Raw genomic sequence first — 15,957 nt, 5'->3', positions numbered from 1 at the left:
CGACAATATACATCCCAAAGAGACACACGGGGAATCCAAGAAGAGGATGGAGAGGAACCGAAGAAACGCGTGTATACCTTAGATGCGCGGGATTTTGAGTTCTCAAGAGGATGGGCACGCACTTAGCCAAACCGAAATCGCTATTCTGGAGGTATGCACTCTTAAGATTATTAAGATATTTTCAGATATGATCGTTATTATTAAAGATTTGTGATTTATGCCTTGGGCAAGTGACCAGTCCCTCCTCAAGGTTTCTTCAAATTTCCGTGTCCGAGTCTCCTGTCCTTTTATATAGGATTATTAGGCAAGAAGTACACGGTTGTCGCCTAGGGTAGATCTCATAGTTATATAACCGAGGAGGAAGAGTGTACAATCGTGTAACAAGGAGGGGGGGGTTTGATGGCAAGAAAACATACCGGGGCCAACTACATTACGTCCTTTAAGGGTCTTATACGTGGTCTTTACCCAAAATGAGGTTTGGTTCCTTCTTGCCCACGTCAGAAAGGGAGGCAAAGTTCCATGGTCATCCCATCCCCAGAATTCAGCGACATCTTTAACTATTCTACAGGGAAAAAAGTGTGTAGCTTGAAGTACAACGAGCCATCTTTGTCATACTTTAAAACGCAATGGTCCTAATCTCAGTTGTATTGCAAGCCTCACACAACAAATACGCTTTATGTCACCCCATATGGCTCTGAGCATTTTCGCTTACCTCGTTAAAAAGTTAGATAAGCATACTGTTTTAAGTGAATATTGTATACACTCCAAATAATGATTTTCTGCTAAAGTCAAGTCGAGAAAACCCACATAGATACCTGTAGGTCTTTCACACGCTGTTATCTCGAGTTGGTACAAACTACGGGATGTAATATATATATCCATAGAGCTAAAAGAATGGGGATACTCTCTTTCCTCTATATGTTTTTTAGGAGCTGAAACTATAGGAGAGAGAGAGAGAGAGTGGAGTTAAAGGAAGGGTGCTCCTGGAGCTAAGGCCAGCTAGGCCGTGATTCTGTAGAGCGGCAAAGTGACATCACGTCCTCGCCGTTTGACGGATCGCTCTGTCAAGGAGCGATATTTGCCCAGTCCGGGATAAGCCCTTCAGATTCTACCCTCCCAACATCCTATACACTCACGTTTTCTTTTGCTCCAACGGTTTTCCCTTCTCCCGTCTCTGCACACACACCTATCTATCGGGAACGGTCCCCAAGAACACCCTGGACGCCATAATACCTAGTGGGGCGAGTCATAATGAAAGCCCACGTTTTTGGGTCCTGCCTTATAGCTCCGTAAGATGAAGATGATTATGGCTTCATAGGAATGACACGTGGGGGTGCAAAACGCGTCAGGGGGGCGGGTGCTACGAAAGAGAAGGGTCGACTCTTTTTTCTGGGACCAATTTTTTATAAGACGCCATCATCTAATGAGGATATATGTCCCTGAGGTATTGTTAAAGTCTCCGTTTCTTACAAGTAAAAAAAATGACGCAAAAGTACTTTAGGGACTTTGATGGCATGTTTGAGAAGTTTTACGAAGAAGAGTTTTGGGTATTGACGTAATGAGGTCAAGGTTTAAGAAGGAGGGTTTAACCTTGGAAACTAGAGGTTTTTTAAATCATGTCAGGGCAATGGGACCAAAGATCCTTCAGCGCAATTATCTGCAAAATTAGTATAACTAAAATAAATCATGGACTTCAAAGTTTTGAACCCTAATTTAAATTAGAGTGCTTCTTAAATGTAAATAAATTAAAACAATTCGAAGTCTAATTTTAACTGTAGGCCCACCCTGATCAAGTAAATTTGAGTTTATAACAACAAAGCCAACAAATTCCTATAGGCTTTTCGGTTCGCATTTTGAGAGTAATTTCTCTTTTAAGTTAGGCCGAGTTTGAAAGGGTCATAAATTTAAGAGCTTGGGAGGTTAAAGGTCTTCATCGCGGTAATAAATGATGAGAGGTTGGAGCCTTTTAAAATCCGCTTCGTGAAGAATAGAGGGGTTGGGTCCCTAGAACGTGAATACCTAGATTCAAAATGGGCCTCCCCTATTTGAGAGCCACGCGGGAAAGACTCTGTATTAAATAGGAATATCAATTTTACGCGAGGCACTAGGCCCCATTGGTCCAACGTTCACCCTTCCAGTGATGGATTCCAGTGGATCCAAAACCCCAATAACTTACAGAATCTGAGGATATAACTGCAGCACTAGAGGCTCTCCCTCGATTACTATTCCGCTAGGATTATTGATATCTGTTGACATAATACGCCCCGAAGTATAGCCTAGTCTAGAACCATAGATACGAGAATTATACCTTCATAAATACACAAGCATTCCCTAGCCAACATAAAGAGTATGGCGAAACTCGCGTTACAATCTGATATCTATGACCGGAACTCCTACGCACAAGCATCATGCCCCAATTCACACCCCTTCTTGATATATATATATGTATATATTCTTACGTATTTAATCTATTCAACTTATCCCAGTGAATACAGATACTGAGAAGATTATGGATAAAAAACGGAACGAAATTCTATCTAATTCACCTTCGTACGTATTAACTGGAACAATTTGAGAATAAATGTAGACGAAAGCGTCCGACTGGAAAAGAGAAATATCAAAAATGCATTGATCAAAAACCCCGGGGAAGTTCCGAAATTTGGACTATTTTTCACAAAAATCCAGAAGAATTTGTACGAGGATCCATGGGGAATAAAGTGAGGGCGAGATAAGAACAAAATTTACATTAGCGTATAACGTAACGTTAACTTAAACCACGTTCACGGTTTCGTGTGAAAAGTGAGTAAAATACGGCTGCATCCCGACTTCAAAATTGATGAAAAAGCAAAGAGGCTTATTTTGGTACAGTGTCAGAAAAATCTGTCTATTCGAAAATATGCTCCAATGACGTTTAACCAAAAGGGTGTTAAATATTATAGTGTCACAAAACCCGAGAAATAATTAACCCAAGAAAGGCAAGCATTAACTAAAAAAACTACTTGGAATTTCCACATCTTACGCGGAGCAAAAATGGAGAAAAAGTGAGAGAACTACAAGAGGATGAAATATAGTGATGAATGTTTGCGTAAGAGCGAGGGAAAGCCTTTTGCAAGAATCTAATAAACCGAGGACCTATTTCTACTTCTTCCCCGACGCTATCAACATCATTTCCGCTAGTCCTAACTCAATTTTATACCAAAAATGACGTATCTTCCTATAAGCTTATTCTCCAAATATACCACGATTTTGCTGTAAGATAGTATTTACAGATTTTTTTTTAATTTAGTCTTCCGTTTGTATGCAGATATTCAGCGCAGCCCACTTTAACTCAAACACGAAAAAGAGGGAGGAAGTTTAAGCAAATAGATAAGGATGCTCTGCTCAGTCCAATACTCCAGCAGCAGCCAGTCCTAACTCGCTAAGCCTACTTTGATATGCGCAATATTGACAAAAGACCATGAAACATTTTTCCCCAATATAATTTAGACTTTTTCTGTACTTTCTCTGGATTTATACACTTCATATATAGCTCTTGTTGGTAAAAAATATCCGACGTTACATTAGGGTTAAAGTTGGGCTTTGGGATTCGGACTCTAAAAACCACAATGAATGGTATTTGGCGCACGTATTATATTGAGAACAAAAACACCACCAACAAAATGGTGTTTCGGTATATATTATGGGGAATGATTTTGTAGGACGGTCATCATCGCGAGGATTTTCTATATAAAGTTATGGAAAAATATTTGGCGCCACGAGCTGGATCAAAATGTCCAAAATAGATTTTGATATCCTGCAGATTTATAACAGAGAGGCTTTTATAGCCGTATAAAACAAAGTTTTTCTTTATTTTTGGTGCGGAAAGATTTGGTGGAATCTGATTTTCTCGGAAAATAGACGTATATTAAACCAAGAAAGAAGTTTTAAGTTTTAAGTTTTATGGAGCTAAAGTTTCATTTTCTATACATGCGTATATTTTTACATATTTTTCATAACACAATATTAGCATAAGCTCATAAGATCTGTTCCATAAGTTTGTTACTAGTTACAAACTGGAGCTTGTCATGTAGCGACGTAGATGAAACGTCATAGATTCTCGTAAAGCGACGCCTAGTGAGACGCTTACAAAGGCTTAGTACAGACTAAATAGGAAGATTTAGTGCAAAACCGAGTGTATTCAATTTTTCGCTTCCGTCGTTTTCGAACTAGCTCTCATTAAGTCTCTAGCAATACGAAGCACAAGAAAAGTCATACTTATGGAACATATAAACTTACGGTATTAGTAAATTAGCTAAATTTAATGGAATTAACAATATTATATTCTACTCTGAGATAATGAATTGAAAACTAACATAAAAATAGTGGAAGAGAAACTGAATACAGAATAGGTAAATTAAAAAGGGTGGGCTATAGGTATTTATTTACTTTAAAAAAATCTCTCAAAGGACCATATAAAATTCTAAGCCATGCCAGAAGGAGTTTTTTCTTTCTTTACAAGAGAAAAAGCAATATCATCAAAGATGCCAGTCTCGTTTTTATTTCTTTCCCCGTTTTCTAATTTCTAATTGATTTCTTTTGCTTTTCATCGGGCTCTTTTCTCTCCTTTTTTTTTCTAGATCTTGAAAAGATACTGGTCCTTTAAACCCAAAATAGAGTTCTCTTTAAAAGGAAACGAGAGAAGAAAAAAAAGGAAGAAAACGAGCTACTTCCTTGATTGCCCCAAGTAATTAAGTCAGGAAAGATGAGAAAGGAGGCACGGTGTGACATAATAAGATCGGATGGTAGAGAATGTATGCGAAGGAAAGGTCACGAATATGGCGTCACGAATATTCTAGAGGCGTTTGATGAAGTGACAAAGTTTACAGGCTTTTTTACTATTTAAAACTTTTAAAAGAAAAGGCGTGTATGATACTACGTCGAAATGGTTCATTTTTCGCGCGCTCTACTTGGTGCACGTGCGATAAACCAAAATGCCAAGCTAATAAAGACGCCAAAATATGAAAGGAGCTAGTGTATATTATATAGACTAGTTGCGCGTGACAATTCCCGTTAAGCCTTTGATTTATAAGCGTAGCAAAATATCCTCTTTCTCTCTCTTTCCACAATACTACTCCTAAAATCCTCCTCTTCGTTTATAATACACTGACTCGGTTTATATAACGTTTTCGTGACAGGGATCTTATACTGAACGAACGAACGTAGCTACCCCTGCAAGTCTACAGCTCCTTCCATTCCTAGAAAAGAGCGGGAAAACTCAGGGATGATAGACTCGCTATAAGTCGTTGTTAAGCCTAGCACGATGGTGGTAAGTAATTAAACGAATGTTTACCCGCGGCCTCAAACCGCGCGTCCGGACTTCACTAGCGGTGGTTAAATATACCAGGGAAAGAAGAGGAACACCGAAATTACATATCAAATTAACGCGACGTCCCCAATTCTTCCCGGATATATTTTGACGTAAACATTTGATAACTTAGGTTTTAACTACTTCTAACAGTATGTATAGCGTGCTGAAAATAAGGGGGGCAATTAAGTTCAAACTCTGCTAGTGTATACGAAACATTCCACGTGCTGGTGTACAATGTCAACAGGTTTAGGTCCTGGAATTTACCGTAACCGAAAAACGTATAGGGGAACACCCACTAATTGATTCAAAGGCTTTAGTTTGATAGCTACAAATCTAAATGATAAAAAAACACCCATCCTTATTTAATAAAGCTCGCTGTATACTAATTTCATCATGGTGTTCTAGAGAATTCGCTAATATATATACATCATGTATATTAGAAAGGCATTCATGAATGCTCTGCAAGAATATAGTAATAGCAGATTTGGGCAGCGAGTTAATTTGAATCGTAAAACTGCGGGGGAGAGCTACTCTCGCCGTTCTCGTCTAGGAAATTAGCATACAAAGTGGATAGAGTTATACCGATACATTCAGCTCCGAAACAACGAAGGGAAAAGTCTAATAATATTCAAGAGCTCGATTTAATGTATTCACTTTGTACCGCGCGCGTACACTTTCATTCGCGTTTAAAATGTAACTCCCAGTGTCAAGGAGAAATAAAAGATATGATAAAGTCGAGTATTCTCAAAGTTTGGATCGAATTGGATGAATCCCGAGTATATTGATTATCTAAAATTTGCTCAAGATAATTTTAGTTTAGAGCCGAAAGCATTTCCTAATCAAAATTACATCTTCAAAAGGAAACCAATTGAATGTATGGTAAGCAACACACCACAACATTTGCCGTGAATTACTTTACAAATCCATCAGTCTCTACTTCTAACTACTGGGGAAGATTGTAAAGATTTATAGGAATTCAGGAAGATGCGGAGCAGCAGTGAGAAAGGGTTATTCCAAAGGAAGGAAGGTGTACGCTCGTCTTAGCGAAAGAGTATATTGGGCGAAGAGGAATGTATGGGCTAACCAGAGCTTGCCATGGATGGTTTGGGCCCTCTTTTTCCTACGCTCGGTCGCCCATCCTAATTCCTAATTCAGCGACTAGTCTTAATCGAGATCTCCGGGAGGAGATTAGAACGGAAGAAGAAGTTCCTGAGCCAAGCCAAAAGAAACTAGCGGGGTAATTTTCTTTCTCTCTTTTTATTAAGGCTTCATTTCCAATCACAGAACGCAATATCGCTAAGCGTACTACTACGGAGGAAGCAAAGGCTTAGGGATTTTCGCCTAACAATCACATCACCATGAGTTGATGAAAACGGAGTAGGTCCTCGTAAGTACCACGCTAAATATAACCGAGTCTAAGTAAACTAATTCCTTACAAATTTTTTGAAAATTTACTTTGATGTTCTTTCAAGCCTACTCTGTTTTCTCGGTCTAGAACTACAAAGAACTTTTCTAATGACTAATGGACTAACGAGACGTTTCCTGTTTTAACCTATTTTCAAAGGATCATGCCGATATTTAGCTTTCAAACAAGAAAAACCTTAATATTCTTAAATATATTAGAAAGAATAAAAAAAAATATTTTCCTCATCTAGGAGGACTTTCACGAATGATAGACCGTTCCATTAATAAGCATTTCGCACTCCGGTTCATACCAACTCATGCTAAGAGTGTTCTAGTTATCAGTAGCATCCAGAGGATGAACTAAGTAAAAGTAAGAAGAAAAGAAAGAAAGAAAGAGTCGGACAGTGTTGAAACAGAGACAATCGAAGAAGTATAGTGGCCATGCAGCTGCATCGTCCCCAAAAACAGAGAGGATAAAGAGGATCGACAGGGACAGAAAAAATATCTTTTTTGGTTCATACAACGTAGGCAAGTCGATCGACAGATGCGACCAAAAATGGGATACCGAAAAAAAACTTGCCTGGAAATTGCGATAGGAATATACAGTATGAACCATGCATGTCCAACTTATAAGCGAATACGTATAAATTGACAGTGTCTAACGTCGCTTCGTTAACTCGGATAAAATGAACGCGTTCCTTTGGGAAGAAGCCTAATATATAAGTGCCAGCCTTAAGGGTTTGTTTTTGAAACATTTCAGGTTTCATCAAGGCTGAATCCAGCGTAAACTCTGTCTCTCCACGATTTCCATAATAATATTCCGCGCGCGGTTATTCGTACGCGGGGATAGTGTTTCCGAACACCGCGTTTACTTTAGCAAGGGTTGATATGGGAATTTACGTTCTTATAGACGCGGTGAAGCGACGAAAGAGTTATCACGCTATCCAGTTTGGTTTATTAAACGGCTTTCCTCCTTTAGTTCCTTGACTATTGGATGTTTAGCTAAGCTTACTAGAATCCCAAACTCCCAGTTATCCCAAGGAGCGAAGACGAGGACGAGGACGTGGAGACGCTACAGCTTCGAAGGAACTGGCGCGCTGGGAGCTTTAGGGATTTGGTCGCTCGAACCACCGCCTCTGCTAATTTGGCCCCGGGAAACCCTTATTACTTCGCAGCAATCCTCCACGTATCCCAAGGCGGCGCTATATATAACAGAGGGCGGGAAAAACCACCCAAAACAATGGACAGATTAGCCTCCATTTGATACCTTTTTTTTTCTTCTTTAATTTTAGATATAAGCCTTTTTAACACTGTCGTTTCTAAAGGATTTACAGAAAGGCTTAACTGCAACGTGTATGTCTAGGATTACATCATATTCCTTCTGATAAAGTCAACTATATACAGTACAAATCCGATCAGGGAATATGGGGCAATTTTCCTCGTTTCATTAAAGCTCGCCTACGCCTTCCTATCAATATTACTCTATATTGTTCCAAGAATTGTTTTGGTGCAAACAGTAGTAAACAAGTTGTAATTGGTAAAGCCTACGCACCAGGAAAATAGGCTCCAGAAAACAACTTCATCAACCAACAAAGGATAAAAGTAATAACAATTTATGGCAAAAGTTCAATTTCTTTTAAAATCCTCATCCAAAGCCCAAAAACTAAGTTAACGAAGTTGTCCTTTGAGAATGTAGGCCTAAATCACTGTCAATTTAACTAGGGATACAAATGCGCGTGGTGGTAAAAAAAACACACACACACATCTCGTGAGTTGTGCCAAAAACGTGCGGGGAAAATATACACGTAACCTTTTCCCTTCACCAAAAGGCGTGCGAGCTAAATTTTGAAGACCCAATATCGTTGGACCGCTGGAGAGCGAAAAATCCCTATAGAGGTTTTTTTTCTTTTTCTTTAACAATACCTCTTTTTTTCCTGACTCGAAGTGGAAGAGTTATTGGAAGGAGAGACGACAAAAGTCGACGGAGAGAAGGAGGAAGTATATTCGGAGAAGGAAAAGCAAAAAGAAGTTTAGGATCTGCATGAATATAGGTTGGGCGAACGGTAGGGCGGAGGCCAGAACTGGATGGCCCTTTTCTTCCCTTCAATCCACATTCTTCTTCCGAAAATCTTCCGCTTAGTTAAACTGCCACGAACTCCCCGCGCTTCTTTGCTAGATGCTAGCACGATCCTATGCCCTTCTCTATATTTATATCCGTATGTAGTAGAATAGATTGGATGGTTCGGAATCGCTAGAAGCGATGATTTTCGTCAGCGAAAACTAGCCATAATAATTTTTCAAGGACCTCAACAATTTCATCTACAAAGTATAAGGTTAGCAGCTCGGCATCGTTTCGTGACGAGCCGAACCTAACCGAACGCGCTTTCAATATTAAACGGGGTTCGCCGTAGAGCGAACTCTATACGTCCAACACACGAAGCGGCTAGCTGCCAGCAAACTTTGGCGAGAGCCTAGAAAATTTTATATCGGGAATCGCCGAATTAAATATTTATGAGCAGACCTGATAGGTATCAACAAATCAAAGCTAGATAGGAAATCTAAAACACCCTTTCGTTCCTCGGAGTCTTGTATACGCCTCGCCTGCGGGAAGCGCCGTTCTGAATATTTAAAACCTATTAAGATTAAGAACACTATTGCCCGGACCAGAAGACTCGACATAATAATATTACTATACACAGGCTTTATAGAAGAGCGATGAAAAATGTAATGTTATCCACAGTACCATCGTTAAGTTGACCAAATTTTTAACGTTTTTGAATATTACATTTTGTTTTTCTCACGAAAACATAGTAAAATAGTAAAGGGTATCTGTTGAATGTTAGCTATAGACTTTTAAATTATTCTACCACGAGTGAGATATATTAATTATTAATCTGAAGTGAGTCAATCTTGTCTCGACACATATATCGTAAATATGTTTAATCTCGTTATTAAGGCATGTCACGCTTCGGAAAAAACATTTCGTGCTGAAGGTTTTTCAAAAATGGAATAGGAAATGATTCTAAGAAATAGAAATGCGAATTTCAACAATGAAAATTTAATAACGTCTCGTGGATAGCGTCTCTAAAAAGAGTACCGAAAGGTCTCACGAAAAAATTTCGAAATTGCACTCAAATAACACTGAATTTTTTAACTTGAAACATTTCATCGACACTTAATGAGAAAAAACTCCAATAAAACTTGAAAAATTAATAAAAATCAGGGTCATTTAAAACTTAGGGGCAGTTCTCATCTCTTCTTCTGTTTTCCCCAATTTCGTTCGGGATTCAATTATCAACGAGATCGGTTAACGAGAGATGATTAGCAGCTCTCGGGAGTCGGGCACTGGCTTAAATTACAAGCGAGAAACAATGATTCATCTCTTAAATAAAATAAAACGAAGAAAAAAAACTAAAGAAGCGTTTAAAGCAGGTTAAAAAAAGAAAGAAAATCTTCACGCACGTTTTCCCGGTTGCTAGTTCAAATAATTAGGATTTCGCGCATCTTGCCTCGTTTAAATTCAAAATTACGGAAACACGCTTATCCACTTTATTATTTGAAAGTATTCGGTTCAAGCATATTCGCCAAAGCGGCCAAAGTAGATGGGCCTTTTTATTGTAAAACACGCGCTATACGCGATGAGATTAGAGTCGCGTACGTCTTTAAATAGCCCTTTCCCAAATTATTTAGCACGAAAAGGGGCATTTTTAAGTGGAAAATCGTACGGTTCCTATTGGTATGCTACATTCCATTTAAGAAGAAAATTAAGGTTCCGTTAAACCCACTCGAGGCAAGAATCATTTAGTATATAGAACTAAACGCCCTCGCGATGCTTCCTGCTCGCTCTGAAATAATTAATTCATTGCCTAAGCGAGTATTTAATACATTATAATTAAGAGTAAATTTAATATCCTAAAGAATATACAGTTTATATGGTAGTAGGACCAAAATACAGTGTTATTTCAAGTCGAGATGACCTATGACATTTTGCCCTAAGGGCCACAATAAACTAGTTATGATTTGAGTGCTTTACGGATGACCCATTAATTAAATTAGCATTGTCTTTCAATTACTCCCTTAAATTAAAAGGGGCCATCCGTTAAACACTATAATCATAACTTGTAAATGATAACTTGTAGTGCAAAATGTCATACCAACATTTTCGTCTCAAAATGACCCACAGAGCCCACTGTATACTTTGGTCCAACCACTCAACCTTTTTGGAGCACCCTGTGTTTTGAAACATCTTTTCAATCAAAAAGAGTATAGGTATAGTTTGATAATCATTTAGGGAATTTTATAAATTAAATATTCTTAATACTACAGAATGAATTCACGTTGCCAGAGTAAATATATATATTTGGGATCTCCTTTTCCTCTACGCACACACCTCGGGATGTTAGTTTTAAAATTATAAAACAAGAGAAAGTTTACGCGCTAATTAAGAGGGCCCTAAATTAGGCCGCCACCTGCGTCGCTTCCAAAAACAAATTAGTTCAAGGAATATAACAGTTTAAGTTGCGAGCTGGGCTGGTTGCTCCTGAAAAGAACCGAAGTAACCTCCTGAAATAATTAATAAACTACAGAGGGTTGTGACTCGAATATAATCGCCCTAAAGTCTACCGACCAACACCAGTGAATCTACTACATACTACTGTGCAACAAAAGGATGGTTTGGTATTCTTACCAGCGAAGGAAAATATACGTCCCTTTCGATTTTGATCGCTTAAAACTGAAAGAAAAATAGGCTATTTCTTAGATCGTAGCGTTGAATGCGTTGGTTAAATGTATTTTTAACAGAAGGGGATAATAGAAGAAGGAAGACACTCTGTATCCTTTTAAAACTTTAGTTACGTATCATGATTCTTCCCAGGTTATCTTAAAAAATTAGTCACCTTTTTATTTAATTTCAAATAAGGGGAGTTTTATTAGCACGAATACTAAAATTGTTTTCACTCCTAATAAATATTAAATTGATTTATATTTTATTTTGGCTAAAATCTTACCGTTCCTGCGAAGGAAAACACACTAAATTATTTACTGAATATTCTTAGCTATTAAAGCCTGGCCAAGTTGGAGGCAGTTAAACAAGAGAGACTCGAATAGATATGACTCGCCTATAAATCGGCTTACTTACGTTGCTCTATAGTTGCGTGCATAAATACGATTCAACTCTAAAGGTATCAACAAACCGTTCAGATGAGAGATTTAGGTTTAATTTCAATTAATACATAAATCCGCTAGCAAATAAACCCCCGGTAAACGCAACAATATCCGAGTTTTACACATAAACAACTGCAATTAACTATTAAATTTACAACGAATATCATTCGCCCACATAAGCAAAAGCCGCGTATACAACAATTGTATACAGTATATCTTGTAAAATAACATGAATAAATTCCCTGTTGTTAATTATGATAATGAACCCATCCTGGCATAATTCGTGTAGGCGCTCAAGTAATTCGATTTCCAAATAAAATAATAATAATTTCGATAAACAAGGATTTAATATTAAAATATCAGAATGAGCTCTGTAAAATTTTGACAGCTACACAGTATGGCTTTGTCTACATATTCTTAATAAAGCTAATGAATTCATGGTCAACTCTTACTGGAATATTGAACCGCAATAATACATTGCTACAGTCATGTTCAACTAATATCAGCTCGGACTGTACATTTGCCCCAGAATAAGGTTTCTAATTGGCCATCGTGTTAATTATTGATACAGTTGCAATTAATTACGTACAATTTTAAGTCTAGGATTACATTCTTATTAATAAAGAAGATATTATTACCTGGAGAGATTTGACACAAGTAGATTATCCATAGAAAGAACAGGACGAAGAATGAGTCGTTATTGAATACTGGAAGCGCGCCCGTCTTCATATTAAATCGAGACAATAAAGTAAACTTTAAACCGTCGGTGGGGTTTTATAATCTCTTGGGATACGCCGAGTTTTGTCCCTCTCCGAAAAGGAGATATACTAGGCAAGGGTCAGCGTGGTCTCATACGGACACCGTTCTCGTGGAATTTTAGACCAGCCGCTTTTAAATGGCTATCACGATTCGTAGTACGACGCAGCATTTAGCACTTTTTTCTTTTTGAAAAATAAAATTGTTTCTTATTAAAACGTTAAGGCAAACGAACTCGTTAACCCGACTTGTCGTTCGTATATCGCTAAAGTAAAATTTGTTTAAAATATTTCAAAATAATGATGAAAGGGCCATATTAAAAAAAACCGAAATTTAAATCACATGATGATTAGAATCGCAGATTTTTTGAGGTCGAAAACCGCGTAAAGTCCACCTCTCCCTTTTCTGTCATTGTAGAAAACGCACCGTCCGTAAAACGAAATCCGAAAAATAAATAAACTTTAAAAATCACGATGTTTACCGGCAAAAATCACGTGAAATGTTTTAATTTTCCAAGTCGATAACTCGCGAGTTATTTGTTTAGTATTCAGTATAAGACGCCGTTTTGTTCGCACTCTCAGTTAAATCCCGAAAATTCACTTGGAAGGTTCCAGTTACTGATAGAATTTGATAACAAAAATAACTCCAAAAAAAAAACAACTTAATCGAAGATAATAGCTTCGAATAAAAATAAGCCGCAACGACGAGCGGTGTAAAAAATGCGATGGGACGAATTTTTTTCGGATACGGTTACCCTGGGATAAAAAAGGCAAAAAGAAATAATAGAAGAGAATGTACGAGAGAGTAAAGCGCCGGCAAAAGAGAGTTCCGCTCGAAAAGATCCGTTCGAAGCTGGAACTCGGTAGCGACTGGTCTGAAAACTCTCGGAGAAGGAGCGAGAACCAAGTCGATAGGATAGGATAGGGAACGCGTGCGTGGAGAAGGGGGCAAGCGTGCACCGAAGGTATACACGGCTACAAGGAGGGCATACGAGAACACTAGCTATAAGGAGAAAAGCGAAAATGAGGGCGCGCTTTCCAGCCAAACGCGGCGCAAGCGTCGCGTACAGAAATCCCTTCGGGCTACTAAAAACTATACCTTCGATTACCTTGATGCGGGATTCATCCTTTTCTCCTTTCTATCAGACGCAACCCGTTTCATTCTTTTAACTTTAGGCCTATTCAATTACATTTTGTTTGATTTTTATACCTATTTGTTCAAACGGTGTAATTTCTTCTTGAGAACTTCGCGGATTTCAGCTTCAAAGTGTTAAAAATAAAGAAATGGGATCACAACCTTCAAAATAATCTCTTCATAAGTTTGCAAATAACTAACCAACTGTGTCTTATCCAAAACACTCATTTGTCTACAAAAAATCAAACACAGTATTGTTTTAGATTTTCAACCCCGAATAGCGGGCAAAGCCCTCTTCTTAATTAGTTCGTCAAATAAGCCTTTTTGGATCGAACGTACCCAAGTGTTTTAAAAGTTTTTCTAATAATTAACTTTCTCAATAAGCGCCTGCAATAAAGAAGAGATTGAATTAGAAAAATCTCGTTTTAGAAATGGTCTTTTACGAAGATAACGAAAAAAAAAAACCTACATTAAAGAAAGCTAAACTATAAGAGGTAAAACGGGTGAAACGCTTATTATTATGGTTCAAGAGAAAGCTGTACGCGTAAAAGAACAGCCAGAGGTTTTTCAACACGCCCAAGAATATACAACTATATTGGTTACAATGGGAGCTAATAATTATCCAGGTGATGGTACAGTATGATCACCAAACACTATTTGACCAGTTTTAACGCGGAAGTTGTTCGTTATCAACACTAATTACCATTATTATATTAAGCAATTCAATATGTATGGGTTAATTAAATGAACTCAAGAACATATAAGGTGAGGAAACTTGTAGGCTCCTGAACCCAGAGCGCTCTTTTTTAATTAAAACTTGTTTAAAAGCGCGTAAAGTAGACTGCCTTTCATAACGTTCCTTCGAGCGCAATTTCGTCATTATTTCAAACTAATTCCAAGCAACCAGCTTTCTTAAATCTCTTCTCGTATAAGGATTAAGAGATGTAATTAAAAATGGAGTTATACATACGACGCTGCACGCTGTTAAGACGTACGCTTAAAGGCCAATGTCTTTACGCTTATAAGGTTTCACTTTATGACTCTCTATCATAATTAAGCTGAATTGAGTTTAGGATGAGCTCCAAATTTTTGCACAACGCGTAAATTGACTTTTTTTTATGTACGGAACTATTCAAAGCATGTTAATTTCAATAAAAGCAGAAAATACATGTACGACAATCTTTTTGGAATGCCAAAGACAGGGTTGGCAAAAACCCGGAAAAAACTAGTTTTTGCCGGGACACGTGGAAAAAACCGGTAATAACCGGCAAAAACGGAAAAAACCGGCAAAAACTAAATTCATGGTTACAAAGTGGTAAACTAGCGAGTTTTAAGTGCATTTTCGTGATGTTTGTTATTGTTATGTTAGAAAAATAACAATAGTATTTTTAATTTTTAAATTTGAGGTGGTTATTACTCTATTAAATTTTTAGTATTCAAATTTGCCAAGTTTTTCGCGAATATTTAACGAATAATTAGTCGAATACTTCACATAGCAACTGGAAAAAAACTTAAAAAGTGGAAAAAACCGCGGAAAAAATGGTTTTTGCCACCGGTTTTAACCTGGTTTAAACCGCGCGGTAAAAACCGCGGAAAAATTAGTTTTTGCCACCCGGTTTTTACCAGGTAAAAACCGCGGTTTTTTCCACCCCTGGCAAAAACTTGCCAACCCTGGCCAAAGAAGATATTAAATAGACCATAAGTTCATAAGATATGTTCCATAAGTTTGTCACTGGTTACTGAGAGCTTATCATGAAGTGACGTTGGTGAAACGTCATAGATTCTCGTAAAGAGACGCCTAGTGAGGCGCTGTCAATGTACAGACTAAATAGGAAGATGGACTGCAAAATTAACCGAGTGTAGTCAATTCTCGCTTGTCGTTCTCTAACTAGCTCTCAGTAAGTCTCTTACATTACGAAGTATAGGTAGTGTCATACTTTTGGAACATATCTTATAAACTTATGATAGTCTGAGGTAGCTAATGATGCTTGCGCAAGATGGGAGAAGAACGCGCGAGACTATCGTGTTGTGGACTTGAATTTTCATCTCGTCATTTACGCGAAACACCAACTGCGCAAACATAATTGAAAATATATTAATTTATCCAACAGACTTCCACTTTTATTGTTCGTTCATTGTTGAAGTTTACTTAA

At 37.8% G+C, this 15,957-nt stretch overlaps 2 protein-coding genes across 3 annotated transcripts in view; one reads left to right on the top strand and one right to left on the bottom strand.

Annotated features, from left to right (window-relative positions):
• Nucleotides 1-15,957, top strand: part of in (inturned planar cell polarity protein) — a 191,778-nt gene that overhangs the window by 88,572 nt on the left and 87,249 nt on the right. The window lies entirely within an intron of this gene.
• The window catches only part of LOC149661238 (nephrin-like), a 171,647-nt gene that overhangs the window by 72,033 nt on the left and 83,657 nt on the right, over nucleotides 1-15,957 (bottom strand). The window contains exon 1 of one of the 2 annotated variants that reach the window (XM_089842704.1): nucleotides 12,553-13,326. The exons of the other annotated variant lie outside the window; for it this stretch is intronic. Coding sequence (XP_089698830.1) covers nucleotides 12,553-12,643 — 91 coding nt within the window. The 5' untranslated portion in view covers nucleotides 12,644-13,326. Of the gene's footprint in view, nucleotides 1-12,552; nucleotides 13,327-15,957 lie in introns of those variants that run through there. 2 annotated transcript variants of the gene reach the window in all.

The sequence above is a fragment of the Phalangium opilio genome, unplaced genomic scaffold (genome assembly GCF_054372755.1).
Source record: "Phalangium opilio isolate 3A_F unplaced genomic scaffold, DU_Popi_V2 ptg000070l_1, whole genome shotgun sequence".
In the NCBI taxonomy this organism is placed as follows: domain Eukaryota; kingdom Metazoa; phylum Arthropoda; class Arachnida; order Opiliones; family Phalangiidae; genus Phalangium; species Phalangium opilio.
The sequence above is the reverse complement of the archived record's forward strand: the minus strand, read 5'-3'. Positions and strand labels throughout refer to the sequence as shown.